The sequence below is a fragment of the Notolabrus celidotus genome, chromosome 15 (genome assembly GCF_009762535.1).
Source record: "Notolabrus celidotus isolate fNotCel1 chromosome 15, fNotCel1.pri, whole genome shotgun sequence".
NCBI lineage: Eukaryota > Metazoa > Chordata > Actinopteri > Labriformes > Labridae > Notolabrus > Notolabrus celidotus.
The window spans coordinates 545,001-564,887 of NC_048286.1; the positions used below are offsets into that span (position 1 = coordinate 545,001).

General features: G+C 45.0%; 1 protein-coding gene across 1 annotated transcript in view; it reads right to left on the bottom strand.

Annotated features, from left to right (window-relative positions):
* paxip1 (PAX interacting (with transcription-activation domain) protein 1) overlaps positions 1-19,453 on the bottom strand; it is a 29,534-nt gene extending 10,081 nt beyond the window's left edge. The window contains exons 1-14 of the mRNA XM_034703215.1: positions 19,220-19,453; positions 11,990-12,124; positions 11,569-11,612; positions 11,317-11,380; positions 10,474-10,584; positions 10,121-10,196; positions 7,849-8,364; positions 6,861-6,973; positions 5,811-6,723; positions 5,605-5,699; positions 5,395-5,490; positions 5,068-5,205; positions 4,659-4,780; positions 1-134 (exon numbers count right to left, since the gene is read on the bottom strand). The exon at positions 1-134 is cut by the window's left edge and continues 51 nt beyond it. Of these exons, the coding sequence (XP_034559106.1) occupies positions 1-134; positions 4,659-4,780; positions 5,068-5,205; positions 5,395-5,490; positions 5,605-5,699; positions 5,811-6,723; positions 6,861-6,973; positions 7,849-8,364; positions 10,121-10,196; positions 10,474-10,584; positions 11,317-11,380; positions 11,569-11,612; positions 11,990-12,124; positions 19,220-19,300 (2,638 nt within the window). The 5' untranslated portion in view covers positions 19,301-19,453. The remainder of the gene's footprint in view (positions 135-4,658; positions 4,781-5,067; positions 5,206-5,394; positions 5,491-5,604; positions 5,700-5,810; positions 6,724-6,860; positions 6,974-7,848; positions 8,365-10,120; positions 10,197-10,473; positions 10,585-11,316; positions 11,381-11,568; positions 11,613-11,989; positions 12,125-19,219) is intronic.
* Positions 19,454-19,887: the final 434 nt, after the last annotated feature.

The window sequence follows — 19,887 nt, forward strand, 5'->3', positions numbered from 1 at the left end:
TGTAGTTGGAGTATCGGCTGTGTTGGATCTGTCTGAGAGCCTCAAAGTTTCCCAGCAGGACGTCACACAGCCACTGTGCGTTCACACACGGGATCTTCCACTCCTTCGCCTTCTCATACTTCAGTCCGCTGGGTCTGCACACAGAGAGATCAATCAATCAATCCATCAATTTATCCATCAATCCATCAATCATTTCATTGATTCTTCAGTCCGTCACCAGAAATGTTATCTGAGGACACATCACATGGAGTTCAGATCTAAACTGTAGACATCACATCCTCAGCTAGTGTGTGAGACTTCATCTAACAGCTTGAAGAAGGATCAGCAGTACAGATGTTGGATGTGTTAGCGCCACCTGCATACCTGCCAACATTGGACTGTGATAAATAGGGAGATTTTATGGAGTGTGGTAAAATCAGCCCATACCCAGCAACCCGGTCCATATATAACCCTGAACTACAGATTAACACATTTAATAAACAGATATGTAAGTCATTACTTTAAATGTCTCTTCATTTCAAGGTGTGCAGTAACATATAGCAACGAAAACATACAACATTTAAAAAATCCATGTCTTATAAATATGATAAACTTCCTCAACATGTTGAAGAGTGAGAGTAGAGTGAGTCACTGCAGTGAGGAGTAACACACACATATTCCAGGTAGAGGGGTTTGTATTGACACCATATTTTTATGTTAACACCATTATAATATTATTTCAATGAAGGAGTCTGTGTAACATGAATCTACATCTCTATGTGCTTTTTAAAGTTATTTATCTGGGTCCTTTAAATCCTATTTATTACATACAGCTAAATGTGATCTGACCTACAGTAACCTCTGCATCCTCAGCCTCTGCTGCTTTCTGCTCTTTATTTAAAGAAGGAAGAGATTTCCTCTGCATCAGGTAGAGTTTAGTGATGTCATAACTTCACCTGTGATATTGTGATAGTGACACTGTCAGCACTCTGTCATCAGATTCACACAGCTCTAAACTCTCCTGATGAACTTTAAAGAGGATGCTGCGTTATCGCACGTCACAACTTCAGTTAGCTATAAGAACAGGGCTAACCCACTTTAATGAGGGATGAATCAAATCTTTAAACAGAGCAGAAGTTTGTTGAACTCAGAACAATTCGTCTAATGAACACTTCAGGTGCCGGTGTCACAGATCTACCTGTCGCTCAGTGTCTGTGTGTCTGTGCTTACCTGCTGTCAAAAAACATTTATCAATTATCGGGAGAAATAACAACTCTGGAGTACATCAGGAGAATAAGTTAAAAAGCGGGAGTGTTGGCAGGTCTGCCCCTGGAGAGTCAGAATGGTACTTCTAGATCTCTTTTCTTTCACTGCACTTAAAGCTCTTTAACTCTACTCGTCACATTCACCCATTCACACCACATTCAATCACTTAAGCCTCGGGTCCACAGGACGCGTGGCGTTACGTTACGGCTGCCCATTGCGCGGCACAGATGTAACGTAACGCCACGCATACGTAACGTAACGCCACGCATACATTCCCATTCTAGTCAATGCTCTAGGGTCCACAGGGCGCTTGGCGTTACGTTACGGCTCCGTCTCCGAGTGTGTCCCCGTGCCGCTCCGCCAGAGATACGCTTTAAGTGCATTTTCGACAGAGCCCGCGCCCAGCACGCGTCAATCTGCACAGAAAAGAACGACCTGGACAGGAAGTCAGGCACGAGGATCGCATGCAACATCCACCAATCTCAAAATAAAACACCATATACGGACTCCCGACCGTTTAGAGATCGTATGGATCAGAAATACTCATCAATTCTGGATGTAAGCTACAAACAGACACATATCAGTGATCCAGGTCACTACAACAGGACTTTAAGATGATCACTGTGTAAGAAGGTAACAGGACTTTAAGATGAGATCACTGTGTCAGAAGGTAACAGGACTTTAAGATGATCACTGTGTCAGAAGGTAACAGGACTTTAAGATGATCACTGTGTCAGAAGGTAACAGGACTTTAAGATGCTCACTGTGTCAGAAGGTAACAGGACTTTAAGATAAGATCACTGTGTCAGAAGGTAACAGGACTTTAAGATAAGATCACTGTGTCAGAAGGTAACAGGACTTTAAGATGATCACTGTGTAAGAAGGTAACAGGACTTTAAGATGATCACTGTGTCAGAAGGTAAAAGGACTTTAAGATGATCACTGTGGCAGAAGGTAACAGGACTTTAAGATAAGATCACTGTGTCAGAAGGTAACAGGACTTTAAGATAAGATCACTGTGTAAGAAGGTAACAGGACTTTAAGATGATCACTGTGTCAGAAGGTAACAGGACTTTAAGATAAGATCACTGTGTCAGAAGGTAACAGGACTTTAAGATGATCACTGTGTAAGAAGGTAACAGGACTTTAAGATGATCACTGTGTCAGAAGGTAACAGGACTTTAAGATGCTCACTGTGTCAGAAGGTAACAGGACTTTAAGATAAGATCACTGTGTCAGAAGGTAACAGGACTTTAAGATGATCACTGTGTCAAAAGGTAACAGGACTTTAAGATAAGATCACTGTGTCAGAAGGTAACAGGACTTTAAGATGATCACTGTGTCAGAAGGTAACAGGACTTTAAGATAAGATCACTGTGTCAGAAGGTAACAGGACTTTAAGATGATCACTGTGTCAGAAGGTAACAGGACTTTAAGATAAGATCACTGTGTCAGAAGGTAACAGGACTTTAAGATAAGATCACTGTGTCAGAAGGTAACAGGACTTTAAGATAAGATCACTGTGTCAGAAGGTAACAGGACAACAAAATAGAGCCAAATTATTATTATTAAACTCATCGAAACTTAACAGTTCTGCAGCATACTCAGTGATGATTAAAGCACAAAAGTAATGGAATACTCTCCAAATGAGCAGAAATTCCACCACAGAAAGGCTCTGTGATCTGTTGTTTGTATGTGGTTCTCTCTATGCTGGATCCAGCTGCTCCTGCCTGCTCTGCTCTGCGCTCTCAACTCGCGTCCTGTGGACCAGGGCGCGAGCCCTCGGACGGAGCAAACACGCTGCGCAGCCGTAACGTGGCGCACACGCATCCTGTGGACTCCCCAGGTAATGGTAGAGGCTGCTACAGTAAGGGACCATCAGTGTTAATCTCATTCATGCACATGGGATCGAACCGCAAACCTTCAGATTGATAGACGACCCACTCTACCCACTGAGCCACAGCCGCCTCACACCACAGAAGCACTTCTGCTGTCTGTTATGCCTCTTCTCTCTCTCTGTTAGGTGTGGAGATCTGACACAGCTACTCCAGAGACAGAACATCTGCGAGTTTATGGATGTCAGTGTGACAGGGTCAGAAATGAGGATTCTTTGTGTTTGTTTACATTTTTATTTGCATGTATGTTTTAGTAATAGTTGAATGGATTGCTGTGTTTTTATGAATTTGCGTAATGTTTCTTATGAACTGATTTTATGATGTTTTAAATGTTTTAATCTGTGGACTGTGTCTAGAAGACACTGAACTGGGACCTGGTGAGTCACACCTCCACCTTTAATTAGGTCATCAGTAGCAGGTGCGGCGGAGGCTGCAGACAAGGAGAACAATACAAGAGGAGCTTTCAGTCTGCCGCAAAGGGGAACGTAACAGGACGCTGGGTGCATAGTGAGAGACGGTGCAAACTGAAAGAAGGACGAGTTTCAACGGGTTCCCAACAATGAAGGAAAAGGAAACAGGCGATGGAGTGCGGAGACGGAGATCCATGTGTTCAGCAGCCGGCGCGCAAGAACGGCACGGAGAAGAGGGATACCCCAACTAGGAGCGTCAGCAGAGCAGCTAGTGTCTGCCAACACTACTTCACGCTGGCCTGGGTCGGTAGATGATAATAATAATAATAATAATAGTAATAATAATAACAATAATAATAATAATAATAATAATAACTCAGATTTATATAGCACCTTTCAAGAAACCCAAAGTGGCTTCACAGGGTCAGGTAGGGGGTCCGGGGGGTAGGTGGGGATATCTAATGCGGAAAGGCCTTGAGGAAAAGGTGCGTTTTGATTGCTTTTTTTAAAACTGTCAAAGTTTGGGGCGCTGTGGTTCTCTGGAGGGAGAGAGTTCCACAGAGTGGGGGCTGCCACACTGAAGGTCTGCAGCTTAGTCTGGGGGATAGAGATGAGACCCAGGTCTGAAGATTGTAGGTTCCGGGATGGAGTGTGTTGGTGGAGGTCGTCAGCCAGGTATTGGGGGGGCAAGGGCATGCAGGGATTTGTAGTCATTAAACTCCGACCCGGGAAAACTGTCTCCTTGAAAGGAGTCAACATGAGGCGGGCCGCATTGAGCAGCATCAGAGAAAGTTCAGAGACAGTGGAAGGAACGTTGCACCTCAGACTGTGACTCTTATTTGACTTTGCTAAGTAGTGTTTTACTTGTTTTGGAGTCTATTTATGAACCTTTTATGGTAATAAAATAGATCATTGTGCATTTTAGTTTCCTGTCTGGTTTTTAACCCTGCTGTTTGAAAAAGGGACTCAGTTTAAACTTTCCATCTCACAGATTTGAATCCTCTCTCGTGTGGACTGATCTTTTGTCATCAGGTATCTTTGCATCACTAGTGAAGACAACAGCAGTGTTACAGACAGTAGTAGTATTTAGTAGATGGCAGTTTCTTACTCTTTACAGATGAGCACAGTGTTACTGCGACACAGGTATCCCGTGTATCGTGCCCCGGCCAGGTAAGCCATCAGCTTCAGGTCGTCTCTGTCAGCGTCCACAAACCCGGTCACTGAGATGATCTGACACACAGACAGAGGACATCTTATTGAAATGATGTTGTGAGATAGGCATGATGTGAAGCTTAAATATCACTGATTCATGTAGCTCACAGTGGTTTGCCTTAATTGGCTTTAGTAGTGTCTGCCCTGATGTGCGTTACTCTGTGTGGCTTGCTGTTTTGAAAGTGTTTTAAATGTAAACATGGTGCACACACCGAGTACTCACTGATACCTGTGAGCTGTATGTGTATCTGTACACCTGTGACTGTCTCTAAGCACATGGAACTGTGGGACGGAGGTTTTCATACATGCTGCGAGCAGGGTTTGGCTCCAGGTGGGAAGGCAAAGGGCACGTGTAAGGTCCGGTGAGGAGGGACCATCCTCTTCCTCTTCAGAACCGTGTTCAACCAGTGAGCCGTCACACAGCGTTTCCCCTCTCTGAGAGCCTGTCAGGTAAAAACACACAGGCAGGAGCACACCTGGTTACAGATCATCCAGGAGAACATACGAACACACAGAGGGGCACACCTAGTGTACGACAAAGTGAGATCAGAGGCTGAACCTGTCCTCATATCATCACTCATTGTTGCGATTTGGCACTGCACAAGTAAAGATTGGTTGATTGAGTCACTTACCTGTACATACATGGCGCTGACCTGGCTCTCACACAGCAGGTGTGTGCAGCGACTGGTCAGTGTGGGGTCCACGGCTCCTCCACATGCCTGGATCACCTGAGGGACCATGATCACATGTCGTCAGTTTGTTTGTGACATGATGAACATGTGACCAGCTCTGATCATTACAGTGATTTTAGCTCCTCCCCTCTGTCTGAGTGCATGTCTTACCCTCTTCCAGGTGTTCAGCAGCTGTTTGTCAGCCATCTGTTCCGGGTAATCAGCGATCGCAAACACGCAGCCCAGCAGGAAGCCGTCCTGAGGAACTAAACAGGACAACACACACGTCACACAAGTGTCTCAGGTGACTGAAGGGGTACTGGATGTTCAGCCTGGAACCATCCGACCCCACACCTTCAGATTATTTTCATACTCACTGTCTTGCCCGGGCTCGTGTCCAAACAGCTGGGAGATGTGAGGGGTCTGCTGGATCTGAGGCTGCATAGTGGTCTGCTGCTGTTGCAGGGTCTGCTGGTTTTGCTGCAGAGCCTGCTGCTGCTGCTGATTCTGCAGCTGCTGCATCTGCTGCATGTGTTGCTGCTGCAGAAAGTGTTGTTGTTGTTGTTGTTGTTGTTGCTGCTGCTGCTGCTGTAGATGCTGTTGATGTAACTGTTGTTGACTCTGTTGCTGTTGTTGTTGTTGTTGTTGTTGTTGTTGTTGTTGCTGTTGCTGTTGCTGTTGTTGTAACATCTGCATGCGCTGCTGTTGTTGAAACTGCTGGAGCTGCTGCTGCAGCGCCTGCTGTTGCTGCAGCTGTTGTAAACCCGGTCGCAGGAGTTGTTGGGGCCTCAGCTGCTGCTGGGAGAACGCATGTTGCTGTTGCTGCTGTTGCTGTTGTTGCTGCTGCTGTTGCTGTTGCTGTTGCTGCTGGGAGAACATCTGCTGTTGGTGCATTTGTTGCTGCTGCTGCAGAAACTGTTGCTGTTGTTGGGGCAACTGTGAGAAACCTTGCTGTTGCACCACCTGTGGCGGCGGCTGCTGCTGCTGCTGCTGCTGATGTTGCTGCTGCTGCTGTTGTTGATGATGAAGCTGCATCATCTGTTGCTGCTGCTGCAGGTGCATCAGAGGATGCTGCTGTTGCTGTGGTAGCTGTTGGTGTTGTTGCTGAGGAGCCTGGTGGGGCTGTTGCTGTTGCAGTAACTGTTGCTGCTGCTCAGCTGTGAGGGGATGGCCGCCTGGTTTGGACTGACTGAAGAGGAGGGGGTTGGTACTGTTAGGAGTCTGAGCATGGCTCTGATTAGTCTGCTGCTCTAGTGGCTTTGTCTGATTGGATGTGAGATTCTGGAGGATCTGCAGGAAGAGGACAGAGGAGAAGAAGACATGAAGGATCTCAGTGTGTCCTTGTGGTTCACAGGGGAGTGTGATGACAGGTGCACACTGACAGCAGAGATGAGAAACTGATCATGTGACCCGCTCTGGTCTCTTACGTGTGCTGGGTTAGCAGGTCGGCTGGTTGGCTGCATGTCCGAGTTGTTGGTGATGTTTCGGAGCGTTCTAGCAGCAGGACTCCATCCAGCGAGGCCCTCTGGAACTGAAACACCTGAACAGTGGAGAGAGGAGAGACCTGATGATATGTGTTTGAAGACAGTTCATGAAAATATGATCACTCGAGATGAGGGAGGAAAAGTGTTACAATGACTGTGTAACACAGGTATAATAGAGTACAGATTTTAGATATGAAACACCCCTCTTTGATGGAGGTGAGGTCACTGTATTGTGTAGTACTGATTGAGGTGTGAGCTCAGGTTGTTGTGTAGCACTGTGTTATGTAGCACTGATGGAGGTGAGGTCAGTGTGTTGTGTAGCACTGATGGAGGTGAGGTCAGTGTGTTGTGTAGCACTGATGGAGGTGAGGTCAGTGTGTTGTGTAGCACTGATGTAGGTGAGGTCAGTGTGTTGTGTAGCACTGATGGAGGTGAGGTCAGTGTGTTGTGTAGCACTGATGGAGGTGAAGTCAGTGTGTTGTGTAGCACTGATGGAGGTGAGGTCAGTGTATTATGTAGCACTGATGGAGGTGAGGTCAGTGTGTTGTGTAGCACTGATGTAGGTGAGGTCAGTGTGTTGTGTAGCACTGATGGAGGTGAGGTCAGTGTGTTGTGTAGCACTGATGGAGGTGAGGTAAGTGTGTTGTGTAGCACTGATGGAGGTGAGGTCAGTGTATTATGTAGCACTTATGGAGATGAGGTCAGTGTGTTGTGTAGCACTGATGTAGGTGAGGTCAGTGTGTTGTGTAGCACTGATGCAGGTGAGGTCAGTGTGTTGTGTAGCACTGATGGAGGTGTGAGCTCCCACTGTGTTGTGTAGCACTGATGGAGGTGAGGTCAGTGTGTTGTGTAGCACTGATGGAGGTGTGAGCTCCCACTGTGTTGTGTAGCACTGATGGAGGTGTGGTGATGTCTCTTCACACACACTCACCTTGCGGTGTAGGGTGACTGACAGCAGCAGCAGCTCGAGCTTCTGCAGCCATGTTTCCACCGCTGCCTGGTACAGGAGGCACAGTGGCGCACAGGTTGATCAGCCCGCTTCCTGAGGATGTGACTGGGTCCTTGGTACCAGGGGGTCCAGCCCGCCGTCTGGCTGTACCTGAAGGAACTGTTGTGGTGGGGGTGGTGACTTCAGCAGGGGTCCAGTTAAGGTTGGTTCCCTCCTTCTCTGTAGGGGAGTCATCGTCAGAGTCGTCAAACATGCGCTCACTGCGGCGCTCTGGTTTACGGGGGGAGGATGGGGAGACGGAGTTCAGTTTTTTGGGTCCTGGTCTCCTGCGGGGACTGGACTCCTCACCAGAGGAGCCCCCACTGGACATGCGGGACCGCCGGGGGCTGTAGCTTCCATCCGAGTGTTCGTAGGACTCTGCCTCGCTCTCCTCCTCCTCGTCAGCCTCCACGTAGGTGAGTCGGGGGTGATAGAGCGCCTCGTCCTTCCTGCTTTTGTCTGTTAAAGAAGGAAACTGAGTGACTAGATCTAATCACAGAGATTATCAGCTCCTCCAGTTTTAAACAACCAACCTATTTCACCTTCTCTCAGTCTGCACTCAGCATCTATAGTGTCTGGTTCTACCTTCATGAGTCTCATCCAGGGGTGTTATAGCTGTGGTCCAGATTGATTTTGGCTTATACGGTGAGTGGACAGAGAGGGGCAGGTCTCGGTGTGTGATTGTGAGTGAATAATTAACTGATGAGTAGCCTTAAAGTATGAATGTGTGAAGTGTTTTGAGTGATCAGAGACTCTTCTGGCACATTTACTGTATTTACTGAATGAGGCACTTCTGACTTTTGGCAAAGCCTGGCCTTTAAATTCAACAAAGAAGAATGCCACATAGTGTGACTTCCTGTGGCTGCTCATAAAGAGACGAAGACCAGCTTTGTTTGAAAGAGACCATGTTTGGTTTTTGTCCCACAGGAAGTGACAATTATTGTAAGAGAGAGATAGATATAAGATATTACTTTATTGATCCCGGGGGGGAAATTCAGCTGTTACAGCAACCCAGACATAAGTACAATCAAGAAGATGTTTCAATAAGTCAAATAAAATAATATAAAATAAAATAAGTAAAAATAAAAATAGATGAATAAAGATAGAATATAATTTAGATATATACAATGTTACAATGGAATTTAGATTAAATAGCAGTAATTACAGGCAGTATTAAAAATGATTCAGCAGTAACCAATCAATGAACAGAGTGTGTCTGGCCCCGCCTCTTAGTATTGCATAGGTACGCTTGGTACCACAACAGAAGAGTCCAATAAGTAGGACAGTCCAGATCAGTTATTTCCAAGGCAAGATTAAAGTCCTTTAAGGGAGAGTCAATGGCAAGACTCAAGTCCTTTAGGGGCGAGTCAATGGCAAGACTCAAGTCCTTTAGGGGTGAGTCCAAGGCAAGACTCAAGTCCTTTAGGGGCGAGTCCAAGGCAAGACTCAAGTCCTGTAGGGGCGAGTCAAAGGCAAGACTCAAGTCCTGTAGGGGCGAGTCAAAGGCAAGACTCAAGTCCTGTAGGGGCGAGTCAAAGGCAAGACTCAAGACCTTCAGGAGCGAGTCCAAGGCAAGACTCAAGTCCTTTAGGGGCGAGTCAAAAGAGAGACTCAAGTCCTTCAGCGGCGAGTCCAAAGCAAGATTCAAGTCCTATAGGGGTGAGTCCAAGACAGAACTCATGTCCTTCAGGGGCGAGTTTAAGGCAAGACTCAAGTTCTTTAGGGGCGAGTTCAAGGCAGGACTCAAGTCCTTTTAGGGCAAGTCCAAGGCAAGACTCAAGTCCTTCAGGGGCGAGTTTAAGGCAAGACTCAAGTTCTTTAGGGGCGAGTTCAAGGCAGGACTCAAGTCCTTTTAGGGCAAGTCCAAGGCAAGACTCAAGTCCTTAAGGGGCGAGTTCAAGGCAGGACTCAAGTCCTTTAAGGTTGAGCCCAAGGCAAGACTCAAGTCCTGTAGGGGCGAGTCAAAGGCGAGACTCAAGTCCTTTAAGGGCGAGACCAAGGCAAGACTCAAGTCTTAGGAGCGGGTCCAAGTGAAGACCCAAGTCATGTTTGAGTGCACTTTAAAAGGTGTTTGAGTCAAAGTCTCAAACACGAGTCCCCATCCCTGATCAACTGATGTTTTCTGACTATTTCAGCCCCACAGATCAATAAACCCTCAGGAGATCAGTCTAGTTTGAGTTTCTTCAGGAAAAAGACTCAAAGATTAATGACCCACCTTTAACAGAGTCTGTGATCCAGTCTGGGGTGACGATCTTAATGTTGGGATGTTTCAGGGCACACTCAAACTTGGCCTGGAGGGAAAACAAACAAACAAACACACACTGTGATTAGGAGAGGCACTAAAACAAAGTTTCATTTCTAACTTTGTTGTTAAGAACAAGAGACTAACACACACACACACACACACACACACACACACACACACACACACACACACACACACACACACACACACACACACACACACACACACACACACACACACACACACACACACACACACACACACACACACACACACACACACACACATACATACATACATACATACATACAGGATGAACTCACCCCCTTTGTCTCCTTCACCACTAAGTGTGTGACCTTCTTGTTGAGGTTCAGCTGACAGTCTCCTCCGTAGAAGGTCACGTACGCCCAAAACGTGTTCAGGTCATCTGGAAGCTGTTTCCACAAACACATAGAGAGACACAATGAGCTCCTCAGGTCCTTTTAAAGGTCACACATCCCACAGGTGAGCACAGTGCCTTCATCACCTGGAGCTGCACCTTCTTTAGGTTACATCATAGACTGTATAAATAATGGACGTAGTATCCATGACATCACCCATCTGTTCCTGAGCACTGTTTTGAAGCCAGGCGGCGGCGGCAGCCATATTGGAAATACTGAACTCAACCAGTGAAAGTGTGAGGTAAAGAGGTGGGATTTGAGTTCCCGTCTGTCAGTCAAGTCAGTCAAGTCAGTCATGACCTTATTTGGGCAAAAACTCATAATCTTAATATCTTCTGAACAGTCAAGTTCGAAATGAATTCCCCCCCGTACAGTGTGTGTCGATAGAGGAATTAGCTACATAGACCCAAGCCGTTTTTTGAACCAGGCTGATGTTTATTTCTGCTGTAAAGATCGTCTCTTTGAATGGGTGTGTATGTGGTTTCCTGTGTTTCTGCCGCCAGCCTCTAGTGGATGCTCGATGAACTGCAGTTTCTAACACTTCCGCATGGGCTTCATATTTTGAGACCGGAGGTTGCCGCTTGGGTGACACCAACTGTTTGAAAAGTGTGTAAAGCTCTCTCTCGTCTGCAAGGAGGTCTTTCAGGATCGGGTATTTACATGAAGACGCCTTCAAAAATAAGACATTGTGCGCACACACACACACACACACGCACACACACTTACCCTGGGAAGACATGCGGTCACACCAAAGAAGATCTGTCCTGATTCTGGAGAGAATCCAGTCACTCTGAGGCATTTTAGTTACGGACAAACACGGCTGAAAGTTTGAATTAACTGTGATCGTACCCACTTATCCTTTACCCTCCATTATATATTTCATTTCTAATCATTTTACAATCCTTTTATAATCATTCTATAATAATGATGAGCTGATTAAGTGACACTGGTTGTAGGTCTTTGGTGTTGGAAGGATACGGTAGCAGGTCTCCACACCTGACAGAGAGGATGACCCAGGACGGCTGCAGGAGGAGAACACAACATCAGTCGGTGCTGTACATTTATTCAAACAAGTTACATGTGGATTAATCCTCACTGACTGAAAGGGGTTGACTGAAACACACACTCAGGTAATGAACACATACAGTATGCTGTCAGTAACATGAAACTAAGTATCATACCTGCACGCCCCCTATGTCTACTCCTTCTGCTAAGCTAAGCTAACCAGCTGTGGCTTCATATCCACAGTTCAGCAGTGACAAAGGTAGGGTACATGAAAAAAACTCACCCACCGAGTAATAACAGAACATCCGGGCTTTACCTGATACATTAAGATATATGCTGGAGAGGGAGAAACTGACGCCCTAATCTGTGTGAACACACCTGGTTCAGGTCTTACCTTGACTACAGGAAGGTCAAACACCTCTCTGGACTCGCCCACCTCAGGGTTGTCCCCGTCCTCTGCGATGATGTGAGTGGCCAGAGCATTATAGGACACCTCCTTCCCCTTACCTGCTTTCAACAGCTGCACCACCTGGAACATAAACAAGCACAGGTAAATCTACCACAGTCCACTACAGTCCACGGGAGACAGCTGGTCTGTCAGTGTGAGGAGGTAGAGACCATCAGGGTGTTCTCTGTTAGGCAACATACTGGATTGTAGTCTCTGATATCTTTGACTCATTTAGTCTGATACCGATATAACCACCCTTCTTTTCATTACAACACCAAGTCTCAGTGTCACTGTCCGGCATTGTTGAGGATGGCTCTGTCTGGGTCAGGCTGTCAGTGCATGTAGGGGGCTTGGTCTCAATAGCCCTCCAGTAAGCAGTGTGCTATGTGCATGTGATTGAGAAATAGCAAAGATATTCAACTGTACTTGCATGAAATCTGGTTGTTTTAGTCAGGATTATGCTCAAATATATTTTCCCCAGCTATATTTAAGTTCCCTATTGAAAGCCAACCTTCAACTTAGTCAATTCCTGCTTTATTCACGTTTATTCCTGGAATTTTGCAACCCTAGTGGTGCAGCTTGTTCTTTTTTTTTTTTTTTTTTTTTTTTTTTTTTTTCAGAATCAGAATCAGCTTTATTCGCCAAGTATGCTTGAACACACAAGGAATTTGACTTTAGTAAACTGTGCTCTCTTTGTACAAGGCATAAGAATAGGAATAAGAATAAGAACTACAATAAAAAATAAAATGAAAATATAATAACAATAACCTTAGCTATAAATACAAAGAAACAACAAATAGGCTTGACTAATATGTACAGGCTAAAATAATATGATAAAGTGCAGTGGTGAGTTGCAGAGGTAGTTTAACATTATAAAATAGAAGTTAAATAATACAAAAAATAGAAATATGGAATTCTGCTTGAGAATTGTTGCATTGTATATCTACATGTATATTTACAGAGAGTATTTATCTGACAGGTATGACACTGTTATGGTTTAGTGTTCATCAGAGTGACAGCCTGGGGGAAGAAACTGTTCTTATGGCGGGTTGTTTTGGCGCACAGTGATCTGTAGCGCCTGCCGGAGGGGAGGAGTTTGAAGAATTTGTGTCCAGGGTGTGAGGGGTCAGCGGTAATGGTTCTGACTACACCAGAGGGCCAGCTGTTCCACCTCCTGTCTGTAAGCAGACTCGTCTCCGTCCTGGATGAGACCGGTGACGGTGGTGTCGTCTGCAAACTTCAGGAGTTTGTTCCTTAGATAATAACATTTAAATAACTGTACAACACTTCTCTCAGTCATAGTTTACCAGGAGCTGTCTTCCCTCTCTGTGTGGCTGTCACACAGCTGTTATCAGACATGTGTAGTACTGTGTATTCTTTCACTGTATAATGCACTGACACTGCTGTAAGCTGCGGGGGACCCAAGGAGAACAGTTGCCAATGTGATGGGGATCTTAAATCTTGAACATGTCATTATCATCATTTTAAAGATTAAAGTGACGGGTAAAAATAGATTATGACGGGACTTTTATGACCCTGTCAGGCAAAAGACAGACAACGAAAAAGTCTAGCGTACCTCTGGCTCCAAGGCTTCTCTCACACACACACACACACACACACACACACACACACACACACACACACACACACACACACACACACACACACACACACACACACACACACACACACACACACACACACACACACACACACACACACACACACACACACACCCACACACACACACACACACACACACACACACACACAAAGCTCTCCGTGTGTCAACGTGTGTCAACGTCTGCATAACTTACCTACAAATGATGGCAGGCGTATGTCGGACGTATGATGTTTAGCTTCCGTTGACCGCGGGATAACATTTTTACAAAATAAAATAATACAAAAAATAATCGATTTTTGAAAATGTAACGATCGATTCATACTCGTCCATAACATAATCACGATTAATCAATAATCGATTTTTTTTACTAACCCTAGTCTACGGTCTTCAAAGTGTCACGGTATAGACCATTAGGTCATTTACTTGTTTTGTAATGTGTAGGTATATTTTAGGCATGTTAGATCTTAAATAAAAATACATATACAAGTAGTTATGTCTCCTTGTATTAGTTTGTCCACCTGTTATAAAATATAGATATTTGAATGGTTCCAACCTATGTTTTTTTTTTAGAGCGAATATTCAAACGTCATTTTGGAGCAATTTTGACAACCCTATTTCACACACATTTACAGAAAGGTGGAGAAATCAGAACAGGGGCAGAATGGATTCTTTTCATTTTTGGGGGGTTTGTAGACATGCCAGGGACACATATTTCAGGTAGAGAACCATTAAAAAGTCCATTTTGCATGATATGTCACCTTTAAAAAACTAACCTCCACCCCGTCCTCTGTGATCTACTCGTTACTGATGGATAGTTATTAGATGTTTCATGAGGTTATTAATGTCACATCTATGAAACAGAAAGAGAGCAGTGGTGCTGCGAGCTGCAGGGTGACAACAGTCCGGTCCAGATTCATGCTGGATGTTTTTCAGACACTTGTTTGAGCTGCAGCGACCCTCTCTCATGGACACAGAGCCAGAACTATCACACAGCCTCCGGTCAGCTGCGTTTATTGTTGAGGGCCTCGTTTGAAACAACAAGTCGACCTATAAACACATGTCAGAGCCTGAGCAGAGACATGCTGACAGTGTCATTCAGAGATCACGCCACAGTGGGAGTGACAGCGGGTCAGTGTGCAGGTGTAACATCACAACCACACATCAACATGTTTGTTTATATATCTGAGCACGTTTCAACAGTCAGAGCTACACTAAGAGATACTGAGTGTTACTGTTAACACCACGTGACTCCATGTGAAGCATCAGCGCTCCTCTGGATCCAAGAGTGGCCCAATCTCAAAGTCCACCCTCAAACACTCACTGACTTTGAGGCGCTCTGCTCAGTCTGTGTGGGCTTAGGGCTGTCCCACTGTCAAATCATCGAGTGTGTGAGGGATCTGTCACTGACTTTTTGAGTCCTTTATAACCCCCTTTATAAGTGGGCATTTTTGCAGACTTAGCGTAACGGAATTACCCAGAGTTCATAGCATTGTGACGTAAAACATGGGATTCCCAGCGGAAGCTAGTGAGTATAGAAAAGTAGACGAACGCTGTAACATGAAATAAAAAAGTGCAATGTAAACAAGAAGCATGAAAGTTGCAATGAAATTTAACTTTGTCTGTAAGTATAAATATAGAAAACAGCATTAATCTAACTATCTTGACGGGGCACTGTGGCTCAGTGGGTAGAGTCTGTCGTCTATCATTTGGAAGGTTGTCATTCAATCCCAGCTCCGGCAGTCACATGCTGAAGTGTCCTTGAGCAAGACACTGAACCTGCTCCCTCAGTTGTTCAGAGGTGTGTGAATGTGAACGAATGAGGTTAGCTAACACTAGTGGTGCAACGGATCATCGTTGTTCCCTGATCCGTACGGATGCCTCTCCACGGTTCGACACGGACGTGGTCAGCGGATCGGTTGATGAAAAAAAAAGAAGTTGCGCGTGTTCACGTGATGACCACATGTTCAATCCACACTCACTCGTCAAGCACAGCGGTAGTCATGGCAAGTGAAGGAGCAGAGGAACTTGAAAACCCTCCTGCATCTTGTAAGTCACATGTATGGGAGCATTTTAGCTTCCCTGTGAAATACAGTGAATGCTGAATGTGCTTTAGCCACATTATGACATTCACCCACAGAGGCCCTCAATACGCGGCCCACGGGCCACTCCCGGCCGCCTCTTTGTGGCCCCCGAACTGTTATTCCTTCACTCTGTGTTTTGGTCGGGTCACCGTGTGTTTACCGGGACTTGTCTCCATGCCAACGATACGCAGACAGGCTGTTACTGGGTCACTTAGAGTCCACTGCTGTGAGTGCAGTTTTTAACTTTCACTATGGTTTATGGATCAGTTCACATATTGGTACTTTGCCAGCTGTAGGACCCTAGAATGCACCAAAACGGTGTGTTCCAAGTTTGCAGCTCAAAGAAAAGTGGACAGTGAAAATCAGCGATTGAAAGAAGAATGGAGTGAAACTTTTGAAGTTCTTCTGCTCCTTCACTTGCCATGCCATGAAATGCAGTGAATGAGGCAGGACTGGGCCCACAGTAGGGCTGTCAAAATTGCTCCAAAATGACGTTCGAATATTCGCTCTAAAAAAACCCAGAGGTTGGAACCATTCGAATATCTATATTTGTGCATTATGTCAATAACAGGTGGACAAACTAATACAAGGAGACATAACTACTTGTATATGTATTTTTATTTAAGATCTAACATGCCTAAAACATACCTACACATTACAAAACAAGTAAAGGACCTAATGGTCTATACCGTAACACTTTGAAGACCGAAGACCTCTCGCTCGCCCCCCTCCCCTCTCTGTGCACAGTGCGCTGAGTGAGTGCTGAACAGTCTATGGTGCTGAACAAGACTTGTGCGAGCAATTAAAGGTCCTACTCTTGTCCCTAATATAGGCAGGCTTCATTCAGTGATTCAAGCAAATATTATTAACATTAATTGAAGTTAAAGTTAAAAACGAAAAAGTAGTCCACTTACATTCTTGGCGCTTGTATAAAAAAAGAGGAAAAACTGCATTTTACCCCAGTGTCACTGATTGTCGGGCTCTTTTAGTCCACTGTCAATGTAGAGTCTTAGGCCTGACAGGTTATTTGTCAAAAACACAAGACAGTCCACATGTGAAGAAGACAGTCCACATGTGAAGAAGATAGTCCACATGTGAAGAAGACAGTTCACATGTGAAGAAGACAGTCCAAACCAGAAGAAGACAGTCCACATGTGAAGAAGACAGTCCACATGTGAAGAGGCCAGTCCACATGTGAAGAAGACAGTCCACATGTGAAGAAGACAGTCCACATGTGAAGAAGACAGTTCACGTGAAGAAGACAGTCCACATGTGAAGAAGACAGTTCACATGTGAAGAAGACAGTCCACATGTGAAGAAGACAGTCCACATGTGAAGAAGACAGTCCACATGTGAAGAGGCCAGTCCACATGTGAAGAAGACAGTCCACATGTGAAGAAGACAGTCCACATGTGAAGAAGACAGTTCACGTGAAGAAGACAGTCCACATGTGAAGAAGACAGTTCACATGTGAAGAAGACAGTCCACATGTGAAGAAGACAGTCCACATGTGAAGAAGACAGTCCACATGTGAAGAGGCCAGTCCACATGTGAAGAAGACAGTCCACATGTGAAGAAGACAGTCCACATGTGAAGAAGACAGTTCACGTGAAGAAGACAGTCCACATGTGAAGAAGACAGCCCACATGTGAAGAAGACAGTCCACATGTGAAGAAGACAGTCCACATGTGAAGAAGACAGTCCACATGTGAAGAAGACAGTCCACATGTGAAGAAGACAGTCCACATGTGAAGAAGACAGTCCACATGTGAAGAAGACAGTTCACATGTGAAGAAGACAGTCCACATGTGAAGAAGACAGTCCACATGTGAAGAAGACAGTCCACATGTGAAGAAGACAGTCCACATGTGAAGAGGCCCGATCTCTTCTTATTCACTATGTTCCCAGCGGAGGAAAAGACGTGTCAGAGCGCACTGAGGATCCGGGGACGGAAGGATTTCTCTCTGCCGTCTGCTTCATGTTGTGCATGTGTGACTCCTGTGACCTGTTCCTGACCCGTCATGCAGTGCGCGGCCGCCGATGTGTTTTTTCCCACAGTAGAATATTCATTTTCACAATCGAATCTCTGTTTTTTTTTTAAATATTTGAATATATATTCGAATTTAGAATATTCGTTGACAGCCCTAGCCCACAGATAGGGTGCTTTGCACATGCAGTACATTTTGAGTTGAATGTTGTTTTTATTTAATGGGCAAAGTGTTTTACAAAATAAATGGAGGACAAAGTTTTATTTGTCTCGTCTTCTTTCTTTTTTCCCTGTTTTTTTTTTGCTGATCCGATCCGTGACTCAAATCCGTGGTACGATCCGAACTGTGAGTTTTTTGATCCGTTGCACCCCTAGCTAAGACTGATGGTCCCTCACTACATAGCAGCCTCTACCATCAGTGAGTGAATGGTATGAATGGGTGAATGTGACAAGTAATGTAAAAGTGCTTTGAGTGGTCAGACAGACTAGAAAAGCGCTATAGAAGTACAAGTCCATTTACCAATTACCATCTTCACACATATACTGTATAATTTATATATTTATAGTTATATAGCCTTTTATACTCTGAATTTCCCTTAGGGATTAATAAAGTACATTCTATTCTATATATTTTAACATGTGTAGTGAAGCAGTCTGTAAGTAAGAGTCTGGATCACATGGCAGTCAGTCAGTCGTCCCTGATGTGACTTGAGTTTGAGGAAAGTAACAATTGTGCAATATAAATTCCTAATATTGCTAAGGTGAGCTACTGTACATGACGTCATGCAGGTGTCGTGAGAAGTCTCAAAGTGCTGTCCCATTCCTAGCTCTACAGTTTGAGTCCTTACAGACTCCTGTCCTCAATCACTTTACAGGTGACGTCAATGAAGTCAAGAAGGGCTCAGGGCTCCGGACTCCGGGCTCAGGGCTCCGGGAAGACATTGAGACTTGGCAAAAACTTCAGTCAGAGGTGCAGCTGTGAGCCACAGGTCTCAAACAGCGGTGATGACGCATGCGCACTTCGCAGATCAGGAGGGTGTTGATGGTCACAGGTTGATGCGGAATAACAACAGTAATAACAGTACACTTTAGAGTTTACTTCACACTATAACAGCTCGGTGACAGCACTGAAGGCTGCTGTTCTGTTACAACGAGCGAACAAACAGCAGCTTTAGCACTGATGTTAGCATAGCGTGCCCGTGACAGATAAACCCAAGGCTACAAGCTAACAGCTAACCTTCTCTGCAACTACGAAACTCACAGCTGATGTTAAATCACGAGGCACAGAGTGTCCACAGCCGGGAATCATACACACACTCAACAGTTTGAACTTCAAATACAAGGACAGTTGAATGTCAGCCAAAGTTTCAGCACACTGTTATCATAGCCTGTGAGCTAGCCTGTTAGCTTCTCCTCTCATTTAGATTGAATGGTGCTAGCATGCTACAAAGTTAGCTGTAAGAAGCTAAGGTCCTGAGGCTCACCTTTTGGTCGATGTCCCCCACCACGTAGAATTTGACATCTTTAAATAGTTCCTGGGACACCTTGCTCTCCTCTTCAGACATGGCTGCCCGTTCCACTCATGGGTTTGATGCTGAAGAAGCTCACAAAGCTAACAGAGTGTTAGGGCAGCTGCTGACAGTGAAGCAGCCGGGGACAGGAGCGCCAAACCACCGAGCGCGCCTCGGACTGTTCCACTCCGACACACTGAGGGGGGACACGAAGAGACCATTACTGCTTTATTTAGCTTTTTATCTCTCTCTACCGCCTTTATAGCAATTTAGCATTCAGGAAACGTAGAGTCTATCAAAGGAAAAGTAATATGATTCATCTCCAGGAAAGTTTATCCGTAAACAAAATGTTATACCAGGTATTTAAACCCCCCAAAATATGGCAGTGATGTTTTCATCTAAACGTTTAACCTAGATTATCTGTGGCAGACTGTGAGTTGAGGACATTTCAATCTGCAATCTGATTAAAAAGAAGTCTGACTTTTATTAAATTAAACTTTTAAACCATAATTAGGGAAAGTTAAACAATGAGAAGTAACAAAGAGAGAAATAGCTCTTATTTGCGTCATTGTGAGCAGCAACAGATGTCATGTTTGATAGCTAGAGATGGGATTTATGGCTCTTTGAAGGGATCATTTCAA